The sequence below is a fragment of the Fonsecaea pedrosoi genome (assembly GCF_000835455.1).
Source record: "Fonsecaea pedrosoi CBS 271.37 unplaced genomic scaffold supercont1.5, whole genome shotgun sequence".
Lineage (NCBI taxonomy): Eukaryota > Fungi > Ascomycota > Eurotiomycetes > Chaetothyriales > Herpotrichiellaceae > Fonsecaea > Fonsecaea pedrosoi.
In genome coordinates this window covers 1295962-1314869 of record NW_013550611.1, presented here as the reverse complement: position 1 = coordinate 1314869, position 18908 = coordinate 1295962, and the positions used below count along the sequence as shown (strand labels likewise).

General features: G+C 52.9%; 9 protein-coding genes across 9 annotated transcripts; 3 read left to right on the top strand and 6 right to left on the bottom strand.

Moving 5' to 3' along the window:
• Nucleotides 1-363: 363 nt before the first annotated feature.
• Nucleotides 364-2271, bottom strand: Z517_07943 (uncharacterized protein; the record flags this gene model as incomplete). Its single annotated transcript, XM_013426464.1, has 3 exons — nt 364-1120; nt 1206-1695; nt 1800-2271. The coding sequence occupies 3 exons, from the start codon at nt 2269-2271 to the stop codon at nt 364-366; spliced, it is 1719 nt and encodes a 572-aa protein (XP_013281918.1).
• An 834-nt stretch (nt 2272-3105) lies between these two features.
• On the top strand, nt 3106-3815 carry Z517_07942 (uncharacterized protein; the record flags this gene model as incomplete). The annotated part of the gene is made up of 3 exons (XM_013426463.1): nt 3106-3127; nt 3219-3349; nt 3423-3815. The coding sequence occupies 3 exons, from the start codon at nt 3106-3108 to the stop codon at nt 3813-3815; spliced, it is 546 nt and encodes a 181-aa protein (XP_013281917.1).
• A 277-nt stretch (nt 3816-4092) lies between these two features.
• Nucleotides 4093-6009, bottom strand: Z517_07941 (uncharacterized protein; the record flags this gene model as incomplete). Its single annotated transcript, XM_013426462.1, has 3 exons — nt 4093-4882; nt 5031-5517; nt 5598-6009. The coding sequence occupies 3 exons, from the start codon at nt 6007-6009 to the stop codon at nt 4093-4095; spliced, it is 1689 nt and encodes a 562-aa protein (XP_013281916.1).
• A 649-nt stretch (nt 6010-6658) lies between these two features.
• On the bottom strand, nt 6659-7295 carry Z517_07940 (uncharacterized protein; the record flags this gene model as incomplete). Its single annotated transcript, XM_013426461.1, has 2 exons — nt 6659-7111; nt 7167-7295. 2 exons carry the CDS (start codon nt 7293-7295, stop codon nt 6659-6661), a joined length of 582 nt encoding a protein of 193 aa, XP_013281915.1.
• Nucleotides 7296-7939: 644 nt separating this feature from the next.
• Nucleotides 7940-8364, top strand: Z517_07939 (uncharacterized protein; the record flags this gene model as incomplete). Its single annotated transcript, XM_013426460.1, has 2 exons — nt 7940-7997; nt 8048-8364. The coding sequence occupies 2 exons, from the start codon at nt 7940-7942 to the stop codon at nt 8362-8364; spliced, it is 375 nt and encodes a 124-aa protein (XP_013281914.1).
• A 286-nt stretch (nt 8365-8650) lies between these two features.
• Z517_07938 (uncharacterized protein) lies at nt 8651-11197 on the bottom strand (the record flags this gene model as incomplete). Its single annotated transcript, XM_013426459.1, has 2 exons — nt 8651-11138; nt 11190-11197. The coding sequence occupies 2 exons, from the start codon at nt 11195-11197 to the stop codon at nt 8651-8653; spliced, it is 2496 nt and encodes an 831-aa protein (XP_013281913.1).
• A 633-nt stretch (nt 11198-11830) lies between these two features.
• Nucleotides 11831-12810, top strand: Z517_07937 (uncharacterized protein; the record flags this gene model as incomplete). The annotated part of the gene is made up of 2 exons (XM_013426458.1): nt 11831-12134; nt 12203-12810. 2 exons carry the CDS (start codon nt 11831-11833, stop codon nt 12808-12810), a joined length of 912 nt encoding a protein of 303 aa, XP_013281912.1.
• Nucleotides 12811-13653: 843 nt separating this feature from the next.
• On the bottom strand, nt 13654-14004 carry Z517_07936 (uncharacterized protein; the record flags this gene model as incomplete). Its single annotated transcript, XM_013426457.1, has 1 exon — nt 13654-14004. One exon carries the CDS (start codon nt 14002-14004, stop codon nt 13654-13656), a length of 351 nt encoding a protein of 116 aa, XP_013281911.1.
• Nucleotides 14005-14876: 872 nt separating this feature from the next.
• On the bottom strand, nt 14877-16700 carry Z517_07935 (uncharacterized protein; the record flags this gene model as incomplete). The annotated part of the gene is made up of 1 exon (XM_013426456.1): nt 14877-16700. The coding sequence occupies one exon, from the start codon at nt 16698-16700 to the stop codon at nt 14877-14879; it is 1824 nt and encodes a 607-aa protein (XP_013281910.1).
• Between the last annotated feature and the right edge of the window lie 2208 nt (nt 16701-18908).

Below are 18908 nucleotides of genomic sequence, written 5' to 3'. Positions count from 1 at the left end.
CCTCTGGGTTCTCTACATTCAGTCCCACCCTCCCAATGTCTGCAACGAGATGAATGGAGAGATTGCTATGCCATTGACTGACCATAGGATGGGCACGACAGATATGTTGTGCCGGTTGCCACAAGGTGTCGGGGTCGAAAGATCCCGGTCCGATATGATGACGTCGCAAAGAGGGAGGGTCTCATGTGTGAAGCACATTTCCTCCACGGGTGTCCATAAATCGTTTGGTGAAAGCAGATCCCAGGGGGATGCAGTGGCATGATATTGTCATACATTTCTTCTCCTCGGGCGCTGTAACATTGACTCGGTCAGGCTGCACATCTATACCTGTTTCTTTGTCCGCTATAGGCCTCTTAGCGCGTGTTACCTGAAAGGATTCGAAGTGTGTATCTCCTTCCACAAATGCTGTCCGTCGTCGTCACTCGTGTTGGGAAACCACAGGAAATTCAGCAGTTGGTCCTTCAGACTCTGCCAGCTCAAAATCTGCATCCTGTACACAAGCCGCTCGAGGACCGAAAGGTACCACGTCTTGTCTGCCTCGCTGTGCTGATCGGCCGTGGAGGCCAGCGCGCCCATAAAGGTGATCCACAGCATCAGCGATGTGGCCTTCCGCCATCTCTTACCGTCTTGACTGCTCGACGTGGAAATCAGATACTGCTTGATCCCTGCAGAGAGCTTTGCAAAGGGCGCTCGCACATGAGGAACCGGAAAGACGGCGATGAGGCTGTAGACGACGCCTGCACACCAAGCAGCCTGTCGAAGTGAATAAATCTCGTCTGCTGACGTACTGTCCCTGGAATCCAGGAACAAGGACATCAAGCTATGCTGGACAAAGTTCCTCTGATCGACTAGTACTAGCATGCTTTGCGATCGCGGTCTACCCATGATATAGTCTTCGACCGCCAGCAAGTATGTCGACAGCTGCCGTAAGACCAAGTGGAGTTCTTGAGCCACATCTGAAGGAAGCAGATCATAGAGCGTCTGGAATCCTACACCGAGCCGAGCTAGAGGATGCCCGATCCTTTTGACTGTGGCCAGGGTATGTTCCGGAGACTCCCCGATTGGCACAAAGGGCAAGGTCGGTTTCTGCAATGATCGTGACGCCAGGATCAGGTCTCCACTAAAATCAGTCAGATGTAAGTAAGCAAGAGTGACAATGCGCATGAGGTGGAGAAAAACGGTCATCTTGAGGTGAGCGTTCTTACTAGCTGAGCATCGCTGCCAGACCGGGGATCTCCATGTCATGAATGCCTCCCCGCATGGCCAGCATCTTTGCCAATCCATGGACGTGCATGTTCACGGGATCTAGTCGACCTGCGTAGATATCCAGGCCCTGCATGGCATTCATTGGCCCCTGCGAGGGCACCCGGGGTTGTTCGCTGTCGTCTGCTGCCTTGTCACCATGAAATGCCAGTGCCTGCACGGCAAGAATACTCTCGTCGGAACACCGACTTGAGACATTATTGAATCGTCTATTCACCTCTCGAACCACCAGCGAGTAGCAGTACCATTTCGCCCTCTGACTAACTGGGTCGAGGCCAGAAGCCTCGGTGACCGACAGCCTGGCTAATTGGCTGAAGCACAGGGCGTGGAACAAGATGCTGTTACTCATGTACCAAGATATCCAGCGGGGTACCACGCTTTCTTCAATGCGATCTGGTTCCGGGAGAAACATGATGTTGAAGTAGTGGTTAACTGTCAACAGCATGCAAAATTAGATCAAAGCCTTTTGTCGGTCTTTGGATTGCATGTTCGATGCTGCGCACAAGATGGTGGGGGGTATAGATGCGTTGGCTTACCTTGGCTAATAATAGGCGTAGCTATCTCTTTGGGCAGCTTCGATGGGTAGCTTGAAAACGGATCAATGTCGCCCAACCCTACCGTGCAAAGAGGGTCGGGAATAGGACACGAGGTGAAGATCGTCTGCCTTCTAGTTGGGACAACTAGTTGGCCGCCCGAGGGGCCAGCACGCCCTGGATTGAGGTCCTGGTCCTGTTCGTCGTCTATAAGCGATGCTGGGTCGGTGTTGACTGGATGGGTTTGCTTCGCGCCCGGAGCTGGGTTTGGGCCGAGCAGAGAACCGGTCTCCTGTCTCGACTGCTTGCCTTGCCTGATCCTGGCCCACGATGCGCGCGAAGCGTGGGCTCGGATCAGGGCTTTAGCCTCGCGTCTTGCCTGGTTGGAGTCGGGCCGTGCAGTGACGAATCGCAGTCTAGGTTCAGCTTGGTTCTTTTGTGTGGCTGGGTCGCCTTCCTCGGTCTGGTCTGGCATAATGAAATGGCAGACAGGGTTCGTGCATTGTGGTTGGGCGGAGACCGCTGCTTCCGCAAGTTTGGTTTCAATGGCACTCGGATCGGCGCAAGTCCCACGGGGGCAATACTAGTAGCCAGTGACCGGACGACTTTTAGATGGGATGGGACACAAGGCGATGTGCAGGATCGTGATCGTGATGAAGGCAAGAGAGACGGTTGTGTTTGGAGCAAAAGCAGAATTTCCGAGGCGCAGGCCAGGCACGTGCGCAAGCGGCTGACTAACCGGATAGGCTATCCCGTTCTGGCAGTTGGATTTTAGCGTGATGGAGCCTTACTGTAGTCGGCATAATTCCATATTTGTGTAATTAGTATCCACTGCTAAATGCTTTCCCGCACAGGTTCACCCTCTCTATGCCACGCCCCCCCCTCTGGTTTCATACAGTATTTCAGCCTCACAGACTCTGCGAAACACATTCTATTGCCCTAGTAGCAGCCCTGAAAGCCTTTGAAAATTGACCATCGCTCTAAAAATGTACCTCGGAGGTCCGGTAATGCATACTGCTGGTGGGCAGCCTCTTCACTCTTCTAGTTCACCTTCCGGGACAGTGGCAGAATTTCACAGCGGCTGTTATACATGATACTTAGTCACCCAACCCTCTGACCACTCGAGCACCACTTTGTCAGTTTTCACCGGGCGCTAGGAGCATATCTAACAGAAACTCTCAACACACTTCCTGCGAGGTTATTTATTCTCCGAGACCCATACCCGGGGAATTGGCTTTGAAGACAACAGAGGATCACACCCGACAAAGATTCAGGCAAAATCTATAACCACAGTCGTCCCATCGCAGTCATGAGCAACGCAACGAATCCTAGTGAGTTGTTGCCCTTCACCTCCATTCACATTCACGTCCCGGCTTCGCGTGCGGGAATGAATGAGATGCTGACAAGAATCACCCCGTCTAGACGCTTCCCGCCAGCCTGCCACGCAGAATCCCTCAGATCCTTCGCGAGCTGAAGGCAGGATACCCACATCCTCCGACAGCGACAACCCGCCAGGAGCAATGCAGATGGGCGAGACAGCAGAGATGCGAGAGGTATGGAAACACGACCCGAGATGTTGTCACTCTACCCGTAAACTCATGCCTTCTTCTCCTTTCTTTCCCATAGCGTCGAAGGGCACAAAATCGAATCGCCCAACAGGCATTCCGCGCGAGGCAGAAGATCAGGGTCGAGGCGCTGGAAGCCGAATGGACCCAACTCCGACAACTGCACGAGGCTCTGAATCGCGCCTGCTCGCAACAGGCCAAGGAAATCAAACAGCTGGAAGCGCGCGTCGAGGAGCTCCTCCGCAGCATCGAACTCCTCAAGAACTCGCGCGACGCCGAGAGGACTTGGTCCTCGTCCCCGACGACACCCGAGCACCAGTACCCTCAGACGAGTGCCATAACCGCGGCAGAGGCTGAACTACGGAATTTCTTCTGCGACGGCGGCGGAACCTCAGAGTTTCCCGACTTTCCCGAGACGTTCAGATCGTATTACACGGGCTATGGTGGAACTTGATCTGGCCGCCTCGCCTTGGAAGATGGAAAAAGAAGGGGAGAGCGGTGGAAGAATGGAAATGCTCTACACGACTGACTGTGCTTTTTTTTGAAAACATATATCGCAGACCCATCAATTGGCGTTCATTATGTGCTCCGTGGTGGTTGGGATCACCCCTTCATTTTACTCTTAATGTGAACCGTTTCACATTGACACTCCATCTACCCAGGCGGAAACAATAGCTGTATTACGTGGGGATGATGGACCTGTTTCCTTCTCGCTCTCATTTCAAAAGATGTCATATCTCGTCTGGCACATTGACTCCCACCTGAACGGCCTTCCAAACATCGAGACCGTCAAGATCGCTCGTGCGCGGATGCCACAGGAACGACTGCAACAAGCCCTTCAGATCCTGCCATCCGGCCATGTCAAAGTCGTCGTCGTCCAACACTTCCATGATCCGGAGCAGGAACCACGGCCGGTCAGGCAGCCCAATCGACCCGATGGCCCCCATGATGAGAGTCCACAGATGCAACTTCCGTCGCGGGCGGCCAAAGCTCTTCCACACGGTCGTCTGCAGAGCGCTCTTGAGCCGGTCGATCAAGGTTTCAAAGGGGCCCACAACAGGTGGGACGGGGAAGACGACGAGGAAGGAGTAAATGATGCAGGCCAACCGGCAGGTTTCGTACTGGGAATCGTCCAGCGCGACGTCCGCGGGTTTCGGGGCGAGGAGTTCCTCCGCGGAGGGCAGGGACATCAAGCTGTGCTGGACATAGTTTCTCTGGTCGATGATGACGGGAGACGTGCGCGGCACCCACCTGCCACTGGCGTGGTTCTCGACCACCACGGTGAAGTCGCATATATCCTGAATGACGGCCAGAAGATCGTCGATGTAGCTCGGCGTGGATGACCCCGCGCTCCAGACGTGCCGGAAGCTCGTGCCCAGCTGGCCCAAGTCGCCAGCAACGGCGTCGCGCTCGTAGCTCGTGACCGACAGCCGGCCATCTTCGCGGACGAACGTGGCTGTGTGGGATATAAATGGAAAGATGGGCCGCCCAATATTCCGGCATGCGCCCATGATCCCACATCTATAGGTTCGGTAGCATGATAAGTCAGCAATTGGGACGCTTCGGCTAGGCCGTTCCTAGTTTTTTCAGGCAAACTGTGCGATTGTGGGTATGTGGGGTTGGGATAGTCGGGGGGGTCGCACCGGGCACGAAAAGGGGGCCGGCTTACAAAGATACCACGGTAGCAATCCCGTGCGTCTTGATCTTGGACAAAGGCCCGAGGAGCTCCATCATTTTGATGAGGCCAAGCACATGCTCGATGACGATCTCCATCTTCAGATAGATATGGATCGACTGCAGCTCTCTCAAAAAGGACTGTCGCGGGTAGCTCTGGCCCCTTCTGATTCTGTCCTCGCGACCCGAATATGCAAGCACCAGGACGGCCCAGATGTTGGAGTCCGACAGGGCTCGTTCGGGGTTCGGATCGCTGATTTCACGATTCAGGTGTCGAATAGCTTCTGTACCGACCAGTAGCTCCGTCGTGTTTGGTTCACTGATTCCCTGCTGGATACGGTCATGCACCATCACCGCGAACATCATAGCGTGCAGTTGTGCCGGCTGCTGCGATAGCGAGGCCATCATAGTACTCGCAAAGGACCTTCCATAGTTCCCGGTCAAGCCGGCATTGGATACCAGCTTCGCGAGCACATTGGGGACTGGATATGTGTACTAGTCAGTATCGAAGAAACTATCCAATCTCTATTCGAAAAAGCAAGGGTGGCTCGGGATTACTGACGGCTATGCATGTATCGTTTGACCACGCCATTCGGCACTGCTGATGGGAGCAGAGAATACGGTTCGTCGGCATCGGGCTCCAACAACGGTGGTGGGTTAGGAGGGTACTTCACCACAGCCAGAGCCTCGTGATGTTCTTGTTTCCGAGGAACCGCCTTCTTCGTCCCAGATATCCGGGCCTTCCCCCGCCCGACGTGTAGCTTTCGCGGGGTTGTAGCAGCCGGTGCTCCAGATGTTCTGGATGTCAATGCGTCTTGTCGTCCATCTCGAGACTGTCCCGGATAGTCCTGCTGGTCCTGTTCGTCGTCCTTTGTGTCGTATCCGGCTCCCGTCCGCTCTTCTGGAGGGCCGGATTGGGCGCGGAAAGTGACCGAGTCTTCCCAGTGGCCGGGCTGGAGTTGAGTTTGACGCATCTTAAAGAGTTGCCTTTTTCAGAAGTGAAGCCATCGCTGATGATGTGTACATGCAGGGAGATCAAGGTCACGAAGCAAGAGTCCACCTTTGCTTGTTTGCATGGAGAGATGGGATGGCTCTTGGTCGACAATATCTGAAGCGTCGTTGACTAAGGTTTTGGGGGCCATACCAAGTGGGGCAACAACGAGGCTGATTGGGCGAGAGGTTTTTTCCCTCATTGGGATTAGTGGCAAAATCCAACTTCCTCTTGAAGCAATTCCGCATGAGCGCCTGGGCGGTGGATACCGCAATTCTCCCGACTATATGAGTACTTACCAAGTAGTATAAGGGTACCATTGGCTTGGGAAAATTAGACAAGATCACGGTTGCGGTCTAGAACCAGTTGATACCCTTTGCCTCAAAGGAAACGTCCCAGATACAAGCTCCGTTTCCATTCGAAACTGACCGCCCCATTACTCGCTTGTCTATCTAGAGTGCATACAATCGGACAAACGCCTCTGTAAGCGACCTGCAACCTATACTCTGCAAGGAGATGACGTTTCTCTTCTGGCTCTTTGCTCACAGAAATATCCTTCAACTGATGTCCGCAGCCTTCACATGGTATTTCATGGAACACCGGTCTCACGTGCTGCACCCTTGGCCAGCTCTTCACCATTGATACTTCTTCGATTTCACTGTGGGCTCTGCGTGAGAATATCGAGGTGTGTGATTCGCCGGGTCCGGAAGAAACCGTTGTGATCCTGTTTGAGGCAGTTCCACGACTCTTCCCGTGGTGTATGGCTGTGTATATTCAATGGGAAGCATCATACCCGCCGCTGGGGCTGGTAGGAAGACTTGGGATTGCGAGGGGATGTGACTGTTTTGGTTGACATGACCGATAGGAAATCCACTGTTGTATGAGGTAGTTTGAGTTATGAAAGTGCCCGACGATCGAGCCTCTGGACCGTGCCCAACGGACACAAACCAGCCATTTGGACTTGTGAAAGTGGACTGTCGACCCATTGTTTGATGCGATATTGCAAGCGTATGGGTATTTGGATGGGGGTAGGCAGGTTGAGTGACCGGACCACTCGAATGTGAGCCACCGTAACCATTATTTTGCTGACATGTGTCAATAGAAGAGATCAAAATCGGTAGGTCCCAGAAAATGGCATACCTGAACCATCTGCATCATCCTGCGATTTTGCTTGTCATCTTTGCGACCCTTGTATACAGCCTGACCGAGTTGTGTTAGTGCAACAGCAACCCCAACCCCGCCGATGGCGAGAGTGACTGGATCGGCCATGTGGGTTGGCTGGTGACAGTGGGATCTTGGTACGGGGATCTTCAGATCGACAAAGCGTGCAAGTCTTAACAGAGCAAGAGACAAAAAGAGGTGGCCCAAACCTCTCTTATGACTCTGAGGTTGTCAGGCTCAGGCAGGCGAAGCCTTTGTGACAAATCTTGACAGGATGGGCAGTGGACGCCTTCGGAAGCTTGATGGGTTTCTTCGATTGGCTGCCTTTGTCTCAGGCTGGCACTTTTGGAACCCGTCAACACGAACTCGAACCGCTGCTGGAAGACCCGGGCGCCGTTCAGCCCTGGAATCCGACGGTTGAGGTCAAGTCGGTCTCGGCACATCGACCTTGATAGGTCCAAATCAGCCACCGATGCACCATGTCACAAGAGATGATAGGACCATCAGAAGCCACGAGGCAGTGAGACCTTTTACACTTTCATGCAGGATGCAGGGAAAAAAAAACCAGCCGGGGAAAGCATGGTGTAAGAACTACTGAGTCGCCGGGTTGGCAATCTCCTTCAGCCTCAGCTGGGTCTCTGCCATTCCGCAATATTAACCTGCGGTGATCCTGCGACTTCGCACCGCAAAGGCGGCGCTTGGATTGCCCCCTCTCATCTCTGAGCACAACAATCGAAAACACAGTTGAAGCAATGCCAAATGGGATCCTAAGTCCTCCGCGCCGTGCCCGATATCAGCCAATCTATTCAGGTTTGTGGTTCAACTTTCGCATGACAGCATCGGGCTGATAACTCGAGAAGGAGGAGGCAATAACCCCGCCTACTATGGTTCCAGCGGAGAAGCCCTTGTAGCCCTGGACCCCAGCGGGAATGGTGCTTTTGTTGCTGCCGGTAACGGTCAAGACCACGCATATGTCTATCTTCCAGCACAACAGCACGTGGTCGACCGTCCATATCCCGTGCAGGTGAACCGGCCGATTCACAAGAGAAGGAGCAGATTATGCATATGTCTGTTGATCATGGTAGTGCTGGTCTGTGTTGGGTCCCTGGGAGTGGTGCTTGCCGTTCACTACATCAAAAAGAACTCTGCAAAGTCCTCAGATTCCACATACTACTAGCATGGCCGCTGTTATTGGCACATCGGGACTGTGAATTACCAGATATCAGGAGGCATCTTTCGCACATTGGCAATGGGGAGAAGAGGCGTTCGGGTCTTCGTCAAGGGTTTTGTCAGGTCAGGGTGTCAGCTGCGGCGCGGATGTTTCGCTATATATAGAGGAGACCGGATGGGAGTCGCACAATGCAAATGAGTCAACACCACCTCTTCATCTCTGGGAGCCAGTATGTTTTCAAAGATCTCCTCTCCAATATGGGCAGCTGAGTCTGGAGGACCGCAAGCAATTCTCATGGTCGTCTTGGGGTAGGATAACCCGCCTGTCCAGGTTGATTAGGAGCCCCACCAAATCTGATACCCATGTCCGGTGTCCAGATTCCTCCACCACCAATCGTGCCTCCCGCGACACCGACTGGTAAAGGCGAAGTGGAGGGCATTACACCTCCAGGAGGCGGATTCCTTGTTGGGACCGGTGCCGTCAGTGCTTCTTGGGTTTCGGCAGGGGGCTGTTGCTGTGGACGGCTTCTCGTTTGCGGTGCTGTATTCTGGCTCCGCAATTCCCTCCGCGTCTCCTGAAGATTGAGCCTGCCCATATCTTGTCCAGCAAGCTCTGCCTCGAGCTGACTGGCTTCAATCCTGCGTTCAGAGACTTGTGCCTTACAATTGTCTCGGAAACGTGTCACATGAACGGCAAGGTCGTTGTAGAACTTTCTGCCGGTGTCCAAGTTGCTCATGAGCTCCTTATATTTGGCGTATCCTGTGTCCAGCATCTGGAGAGCCTTCTGACGGTCTTTGGTGCTGGTGTCACCCCGTCGGGCATCCGAGAATGCCTTGTTGGCTTCGCGCAGGCGAGCCACAATTTGGTCTTGTTCTTCTTGTTCAGTGATGAGAGCTTCGCGATCAGGCTCATAAGCCTGAAGCCGTGCTTCGAACAGCTTTTCAAACTGTCCTGGTTCGATCTTCTGCATGGGATACTCCCGCTCCAGGCGAGCTGCTTCAGCGAGCAAAGCCGGACCAATATCGTCGGATTTTGCTTTCTCTCTCAAAGCTGCAATGCGATTTTTCCGCCGAGTCTCCAAGCGGGAAACTTCGTTTAGGCATGTCCGTAATCGCGAGGCGGCTTGCTCGATGGCTGGTGTCATAGTAACTTGACTGGACGAGGGGACAAATCGCTCAAGATCACGGTTCGTGCCTGTCAAGATCTTGAGGATGTGCTCGTTCTCCCGAAATTTTGCCTGCACTAAGTTGTCACTCGAAGCGGCCGAGTTCAGGTATGTCTGAAGCTCCTTTGAAGTCTGATATAATTTGGCCAAAGCTGTGGTAGAGGGTTGACGTGCCCATCTATCCGTGCCGTATTTTGCTCGAGCTCGCTCATCCTCGGTTTTCTCGGCTTCCAGCAATGCAACGCCTTCCTGATAGATCGCAAGATCGTTCGTTTTCAATTTGGTTGTGTCCTCCATCGACCTCTTGATCCTATACAGCGCGTCCTGCTGTCGAAGCTCCTCAGCTTTCGAAACAAGACTGCCAGGCAAGCCGAGCGGTTTTTCGAGGGCCTGTAATGACCCGGGCAAATCGAGCGATTGCAATATCTCTCTCAGCCTAGCTGTCATGGCTTCAAGATCAACAATGATGGACTGGTTGACAAGACGATCGCGCCGATCGGCGTATATGGACGCAGCCTGATGGACAGCATAGGGAACAAGCTTTTCGAATAATGGCCTTCCAAAAGGTTTGCCTTCGCCGAGGAGAGAAATGCCATTGACAATATCTGCAGGTGTTTTTGCAGCGACCATATTTGTTCGATCCAATAGTCTCAGCTCTGATTTGGGCGTTGGTGTTTGCAGGTAGATCAGATCATTGTCCTTTTCAGCTCTCTTCAGCTCCTCAGTGACTTTGGACTTGAGCCCATTCAAATCCCCGGCTACTGTAGCATTGATGTATCGGGCCTCTTGAAGCCCTTCGTTCACGCAGGTGAGACTATCCTTGAGCCTGGCAATCTCTTCTCCATACTGCTTGGTTTGCAGACAATATCGAGATTGTCGAAACTGCGCGGCAGCAGCAAAGTGGTGATGTTTCGCTTGGAAATGATGTATCCATTCCGCGCTCACAGCCCGGGACTGGCGTGCGGCATCAGCTGCAGAGATGTAGTAATCCGAGACCTTGGCTGCAAGTTTTGCTACCGTGCCGTCCGACATGGTCCTTTTGATTGCTATCTGCCAGAACGATTCCTGACCTTGTGCCAAACACAGTTGTTGCAGGCTCTCCAAAGTTATATCATCCATATCCTCCGGTGGGGTTGAGCGCATGTCAGGGAGGATGTCGGTCCGTATGAAGGCGAAGGTGCCGGCGGCAGCAATACTATACTCGGCAGCGGATTTGAGGCCATCTATCGTCGCTCGGTTCGTCCCATACGCCAGTTGTGAATATAATGCCGCAAGATTGAAAAGTATATTCGCCAACTCGAACCGTAGATTGTTTTGTAGCACGGGCTTGTCTCGATCGTAGCCTATCGCGGGGTACCACGGGAAATCGACACCAACATCGATGGGGAATTTCCCGCCCAGATAGCGTAGCTGAGCAGCATATATCTGTAGGCGTTTAATACCGCTGACATGAGGTTCGCGGACATTGATGGCGTCGTTGCGTAAACGATCAATGTCTCGCAGGTCATCTGCGAACATTTCCGGCGACTGATCATATTTCGTGGATATGTATTGCTTGATTGCGGAGGACAGGTCCACAGAGTGCGTACGACGAAAGGGGATTTCGAGGAGATTCCTAAGCTCTATCAGTAAGAGTCTCACAACTTAGAGCATGTGCACGACTTACGAGGCCATGCTGTAGTGATTGTGCGGCGCAACAGAGACTGCGGCTGAGAATCAAGTCAAGTGTGAAAGGCCCGTGTTGTTTTCGATCAAGGCTGTGTGACGTCAGCCTGGGCAAGGCTGCACCTGAGCCTCGCAACAAATGCGTGTTCCGCAGCCTTGTTCATCTGCTCGTCTTGAAACCAACCCTCGACCAACGTCCCACCCTAGTGGACACCTACGATAGCTCAATCGGAGTACCGCACTCTTCTCCGAATGCCAATGTTGTAAATCGAAGCTCATCCTCAAACTCAGCATGGCGCCCAACAAGTCATGAAAGACCCAATCGAAGGGCGGCGGAGTTCTCCATGCACACATCCACCAGTTGCCCCTCGTTCGCTCCAATGAGATGTCTATCTTTTTGCCATCGGATCCTCGACGCCCTTCACGCTCCTCACGCCCTTTGGACTACTATCTCCTACCAAGTTCTCTTCTTCTTCTTCTTCTTTCATATCTAATACCGCTCGTCTCAAACACCGACTTCTCAAGACTATCCTGCGCTCAAAACGTGTCCCAGCGACGTCGAGATCTCTCTCTATATCATTGCCTCTTCCATTGTTTGTCTATTTTCTGTTTCCTAGCCCTCAACTTCTGCCCTCTACCAAAATGGCCCCCTCTGCGATCAGCGATATCCTCCCTTCCGGCCCCTTGGCCTCAAAATCCGTTACTCCTGGGAAGGAAGAACATGTACACGGCATGCAAGACAAGTCGCCCCTCGCGGCCATCTCGCACGGCGACGTGATGTTGCCTGGTGTTCCCAAATTCGACAACTTCGCCGCCCAACGCCAGTGGCAGCTTGAACATATGGCCGCGGCTTTCCGGCATTGGGCACGAGAGGGCTTCGTCGAGGGAATATCAGGACATATCAGTGTGAGAGATCCGGAGAACCACGAAGTCTTCTGGACGAATCGTACGTTCCCATTCAACAAGTTTTCCCTTTTTCGACAGATGAGGACCATGAAGCTAATCACCAAACAGCCCTGGGCGTGCATTTCGGCCTTCTTAAAGCAAGCGACATGATCGCAGTGGACCTGTCGGGCAAGGTCGTGGGAGGAAACAGAACCCGACCCCCCAACGCCGCTGGCTTCTTAATCCACAGCGAGGTCCACAAAGCCCGCCCGGACGTGACTGCGATCTGCCACGCCCACACCGTCTACGGCAAGGCCTGGTCCGTCTTCGGCCGGCCGCTGGAGATGCTGACCCAGGATGCCTGCAAATTCTACAACTCCCACTCGGTCTACAACTCGTATGGCGGCGTCGTGCTCGCGAGCGAGGAAGGTGCCGAGATCGCAAAGGCCCTGGGCCCGACCAACAAGGCCTGTATCTTGCGGAACCACGGCCTGTTGACCGTGGGCAAGACGGTCGACGAGGCCGCCTTCCTGTTCCTCAGCATGGAACACGCCTGCCAGGGCCAGCTGCTGGCCGAGGCCGCGAGCCAAGGCGGCAACTTGGCCAAGGTGCTCATCTCGGACGAAGAGGCCACCTACACCAACAAGATGGAGACCGACGACCAGACCAGCTACGCCGAGTTCCAGGTCTACGTCGACTGGGAGGACTATCACAGCAAAGGCGAATTCAGGAAATGAATGATACACGGAAAATAGAATGGCAGGTGGCAGGTGGTGGCGAAACGATGATTTAGCGACAAACAACAGAGTTTCGCTTATAGCCACAGCGAAGGCAGTGATGAGAGAATCGTAAAGTGTGAAATGATATTACAAAGACTCGTGGAGCGTCGCGGGAGAGGCAGCTTCGTTCGTCTCTTTACCAACGATCAATATTATCAACCAGCCTGTAAGATGCGCCGTGCCTTGGCCGAGGGAAGAACCCTCTGCCCGAAAACTAGGAATACAAATGAATAGGTCTACCAAAGAGCATGATGTGACTGCAGCTCTCGCGCCTGAGAGGAGTCATTGCGCCACAGAAACACGGCGAGAGGATCCATACGGCGCGGAATCCTGTGTGAGATGTGGCGAAGGGGGTTCAGGCGCGGCCTTTTCCCAATATGCGTGATGATGAACAAATCGCTCCCCGGAGCCAGCTCCCCATCCGCGGACTGGACTCCGTCCACTCCAGTCGGAACAGTAAATGATCTCGCTGCGTCGCTTTTCCATGATTGCCCCTCAGTTGAAAGAGAGGGTCGCTGGACAGTCCGCAGCGGAAAATGTCCGGGTGTCGACCATGTTGGATATAGACATAGCCATGAACAGCCTCGTGCATGAATCCCGTGTGTACAACCAGCCTGCGGTTGTTGATACTTGGGGCTGGACTCTGAACGGTCCGAGAGATGCGTGACCACTCGTAACAGGTTCTGGCGGCTAATTCATGCGAGGAGATGATAAGTGGTAGAAAGTTGCCATCATACAGGTCCGAGGGACCACCTCCATCGAATTTTAAAAAAGCCCTCGCTATTTGGATGCTGCACTCACTCACTGCGGCTGACCCTCTTGTTCTCCGTTCTGGCGTTGCTCCGGTCGAAGATCGTTTGCCGTCTGCTCGCGCCGTTCCTCCTGACCCCATTCATTCCAAGTCCAGGTGATGGCGCAACCAACGAGAATCCACCTTGAGAGGAAACTCCAAAGAGCCGCTCGCCACAGCAATGCTCTCTGCCACATGGGCCGTTTCCAAATGCCAGCGCACGTCAAGATGGTGGCGATGAGGAGAAATGGACCGACTTCACATGACAACAACAGGGCTCTCTGCAAATTAGGGTATGCTCTCCCGAATGCCGTGGTCCTGGCACTGTCGTTACCGTTGTTTCTCCTTCGTGGGGGTGGCATGTTGAGATATTTGTGGGCGCTATGGTAAGTCACGAGGTGGGCTATGGCGTGTTGTTGTCGATGAATACGTCGATGGACGAGGTCAATTTTTGGCGTGAGTAATGCAAGGAGCGTCTAGCAGAAGACCTCTTGTAATGAGAGGACTACTACCACTCCGCACTACTCTGGATTTTGACCACCTATAGTAACAGGTCGAAGAAATTGGTTCTCATGAGACGGCGCCAGTTCAGGCAGAGACGTGAGATAAGGAACCGCTGCCGTGACTCGTCTTCGGGTTGTCGACTTGTTTGAGCTCATATGACGCTTGCTGACAATCGAGGGTGACTTGCGCAAAGCGTCGCGGCGCTGAGAGGCTAGCCAGCTTATAGTGTCACTAGTTGTCTCACAATGTCGGATCAGGGAATTGCGAAGGGATCGGGGAATAACTTGGACAGTATTGGTCGAAGGACTTTTAGGAGGTCATAAAGAGCGAGACATGTGTACTGGAGGAAGGAGAAGAGACTCGTAATTTGAAGGTCGTTGGTTGCTATGATGGAATGAACGGTAAGCACACGATCAACATGTTCAGGTGCCCATGATGGGTTGGAGGTAGGCTTGTTTGTCAAAAAGTTTGCGAGATTTGCAGCGTTTGTCAGTTTTGCTTCGCCTGGCTGCCTGGTCTGCTGGATCAGCTTCCACCAATCAGCTCTCACCCTTAATCAGTGTCAGGTATGAGGTACGGAGCGTCAAAATGTAATCAATTATCGATAGAAGAACTCAAAGAGTCGAAGTAAAAGGCCAACAAAGGGTCAATCTATACGAAGTACGGCACAATCCAGCCAAAGAGAAAAGAAAAGAAGGGAAAAAAAAGAAAAGGAAGCAACTCTGCCCCATCACCACCCGAAGCCTTCCTCAATGAAATCCACATTTACGCCCTGGTCAAGCATCGTCCGACACGCACGCCTGACTTCATCTGCCAGGCCCCCACCAGCACAGACACTCACGCCCATACAACCAACTTTCTGCTGTGCTTCCGCCGCAACGAGGGCCTTGACGTCCGGTCGTCCTCGTGCCATCTGAACGTGTTCGCTTGGGCTTTGGATAGGCTGGCTGAGGTTGGCCCGAGTGACGTATAAGAGAACTTTGAGCACCTCTCTGCGTCCTTCCAAGCATAGAATCTCATGCATCCATGATCGGATCCAGTCCAGACATTCTGTAGACGGTATAACCCACACAAGCGTGACTCGTTTCGCCGCTACGGTACCATGTCCGTAGCCTTCAACGAGCTGTTTGACATACCCAAGTTGATGTGTAATGCCGACACCGCTTGCAAAGAGGAGGACAGTTCCGTAGCTTGACATACTTCGTTCGTTTCCGTAAGGTCCTTCAATCAACGCATTGACCTCCAACCCTGCTCCTGCAGTCATTGCACGCTGCCAGAGTTTGTTTGTCATGCCGTTTTGCTTTTTGACAATCAGGGAGATTGTTTCGTCTCCACGTTTCTCAATGTCCTTGGAGTATATATGAATGGCAGGTCTCTTTTCGCTGTAATTGGATTTGAGGGAAGACGATCGATTCAAAGCTTCTTCGACCCCGGACCATGCGACAGAAAAGGGATGCGCAGTCCATAGGCCGATTGAAGGGATTGTCAAATAAAGCGATTGGCCGGGTCGATACGTCCAAGGCCTCGGGTTAGTGATCGTGATCTTCACCACGCCACCGTTGAGGGGCTCCACCTTGGCCTTGGTCCCACCACTTCCAATACTTCTGTAAACCAATGTCGCGAGTCTGAAGAATCTTGCTGTGGCCCAAATTATGATCGCTCCAAGCAAAAAGCCCTTTTGATATGTACCGTCAAGGTGCATCCAGAGGAATGCCAGGACCAACACAACCAGGACGACATGTAGGTGATGGAAAAACTCGTAAGACAAGCTTCGGATCATCTTGGGACTTGAGAACAGGATGAGGACGAGGCTGATGGTGGCAATCAAGCCACTGTAAATGAAAGAACTGTTCAGTGACGCCTTCACTGCTGCCCAGCCGCTTGACTGCACTTTTGCAATGAGCCAACACAGGACATGAGTAGTGGCCTCCAAGATAGTGAGACGACCAAACCAGCGGTGCATCAGATTGAATGTATCGTACGAAATGTCCAGCATCGTTATCAGGGGGTTTTTCACTGTCGACATGACCATGATTGGGATCATGTTGGCTATCGCCAGTGTACCGGTCCGGTTTCTAAGAATAGGCAAAACCTGCTGCTCTGCTTGCGACCATGGGATGTTCCAGGTGCAGAGGAAAAAATTGATGATGACAACTGACATAATGAATAGAGTTTGCAGTCGTGTTGGAACTGTTCCCAGTGTGATATGTTTAGAAAACCTGATCTCTCGTGCCCGTCGATAGAAGAGGACCGGCGCGTATAGCAACTTGCTCTTGCTTAGACTGATGGCGGGCGAGGACCTAGAAAAGTATCGAAGAGCGCCTGCGCCTGACAGGGAGGCCAAGTGCCGAATGTGTGCGTTGAGCCGCAAGGTCCATGAATAGGCGAGGAGCAAGGCGACAACACCCAGCAATGCCCAAATGTAGGAGTGGGCGATGGTCCGGTTGAGTGCTTCGCGTTGAGCTTGTGCTGCACTATTCTGATAACTTGGAGGCCCGGTGGTCGATGAATTGCCCGTCGTCGCAGCCTGCGTGGCCGCAAACATGGTTGCCATCGCAAGGGAATAAGAAAAGAACGTCATCTTTTGAAAGGCGGCAATACCTCGAGAGGCAAAAGAGAAAGAGCAACAGACGAGCCCGGCTCGTTAGGCAATCAGGCGGACGGCAGATGCCTTGGATCACCGAGAATGCACAGTATACCAGACGAGCATTGAGAAGGTGACACAGACTCCCCCGATGGTCCCAGTGATGAAGAGGAAGACGCCAAGGAACAGCTGTTGGACCTAGGTTGTAGTCACTTTGATATTTAAATCACCCAAGATCTCGAGACTTAGCGAGATGACGAATCCAAGGGCCAAGATGCGTGGTAATGACTTGTGTGGGGTAAACCGACCTGGTCTGAAACGAAGCTTTCCCGCTCATGGGCAGAATGGGTGAGCTTTGTTTATCTATATGAGGGCTAACGGGCCGCACATGGTCCATATGATTTCGATCCCCCTCCGGAGCCATAGCTTGCGACTATTAATATTGAAGGAATGTCCGGCGTTGTACAACAACAAGGGCCAGAGAAGCGGGTGGCGACCATAGAAGGGCATAAGGGGCAAGAAGGTGACACGGCGAGACAGAGAGAATCCATGAATCCATGAATCCAACACTCAAATTCCAAAGCTGTGGGAGGCGCGGATAAGGCATGCGCTAAAATCCTCGGTCACCTGAGAACAAAAACATGAGCAAGGTACTCATAGATGCAGTCGAATATTACGTAGAGGTTGATCTCTCCATGGAGGAGAAAAGGAGGAAAGGAAATGACCAGGTGGTCGAAGGAGGAGGCGGGCGGGTACCTGCCAAGACCAGCAGGTGGTTTTCCGATTGGTGGATCTGGGTCGGACCAATCTCAAGCGACCGGGAATGCCCAGCCACGATAACAGTTCAGCCAATCATATCTGCGCCGGTCGCTCTCCTACTCGCCGCAACCTGAAACAAGTAGTTTCGCCGAGTGCCCGCTATCAATCTAATCGGTATCAGCCTTGGCCGTTTTCTATTTCCGTATTGGCTATCGTACTGTAGGTATGTCCATAGGTAGGCTCGTAGCCCTGGCCTTCCTGCGTCCTGTGGATCTCGAGGATCGTCAACGACCTCTCTTCACCTTACTCATTGAATCGCCAGCAACGGACCTCCGGCTGAATATTGGCTAGTGTTGCACACCAGGGAACATTCCAGGCACGGACGATAAATGCCGAATAATGCATGTAGTGCAACTGCAAAATGCGGTGCAGTGTCGTGGTGACGAATGCATCTTCTCTGCAAGGGGCGGTGGGACATCAATCCCCTCGACCACCCACAACGGGCTACGGCTCTGCCACCCTACGTGGCATAGTCCTCCTTCGCGTGCTATTGTCACAGGCTTAACTCGTCTTCGGGCACAGCTTCCACATGGTGATCTTCCCGACCACGCAGCCAGGACATGTGGTTGTCGGCAATCCCTGTTCGAGTACCAAGATAGTGGTCTTTTGGGAAGTATTGCGCGCCTGACCCTTTATCCTCCAGATCTCCACCCCTGTGCACCTCAACCATAGTGGTCCTCCTTAACTCACACGCAGCGATGTTTGGATTTTCGGTATACAGCCGGAATGCAGAAACCTTTTGTGATCCAGTCCTCTACATTTCCGACCCAGCGATGTCCAACATTGAGTTGGGTCTATGTCCCACTATGAAGCCCCTCATGTGTTTCTTGCCAGGTCGTCGAAATTCGAGGCCCACGACAAGACGTTCGAGTCGTCAAGCCACTCTGCAGTGGAGTCCGTCCCTGGCGCCATCAACAGAGTTGACCCAAGGGACTTTCACATGAGATAAGGTCACGGCTCTTTTGCGGTCTGCTTAGTCCTGCACCGCTCCCGATCATTCATGTATGCACTCATTGGATGTCCGCATGCGCGAGGGAACTCTCGTGGTTGGGGTCATCTTCTCTCTGATATTCCGAAATAGTCCTGGAGCTTTTGAGATTGCGTTCCGCGATATCAGACTGACCTTCATATCCGATTTTATTCCATCATCATCCCTTTTGCTGGAGAGTAGTCCGCGATAGATCGATCAAACACTTGCGCCGGGTGACTTGGACCAGCGGCTACCAGTGTTTATTTTTGCTGGATTCATATGAACCCTACGAGTATGGGGTTCTCGGCCAGACGTTGCGGTAAATCACGCTGGAATGACGAGTCCGACCATATCGAGTGACGGCGGGGCTGTACCAGGCAATCAGTAGC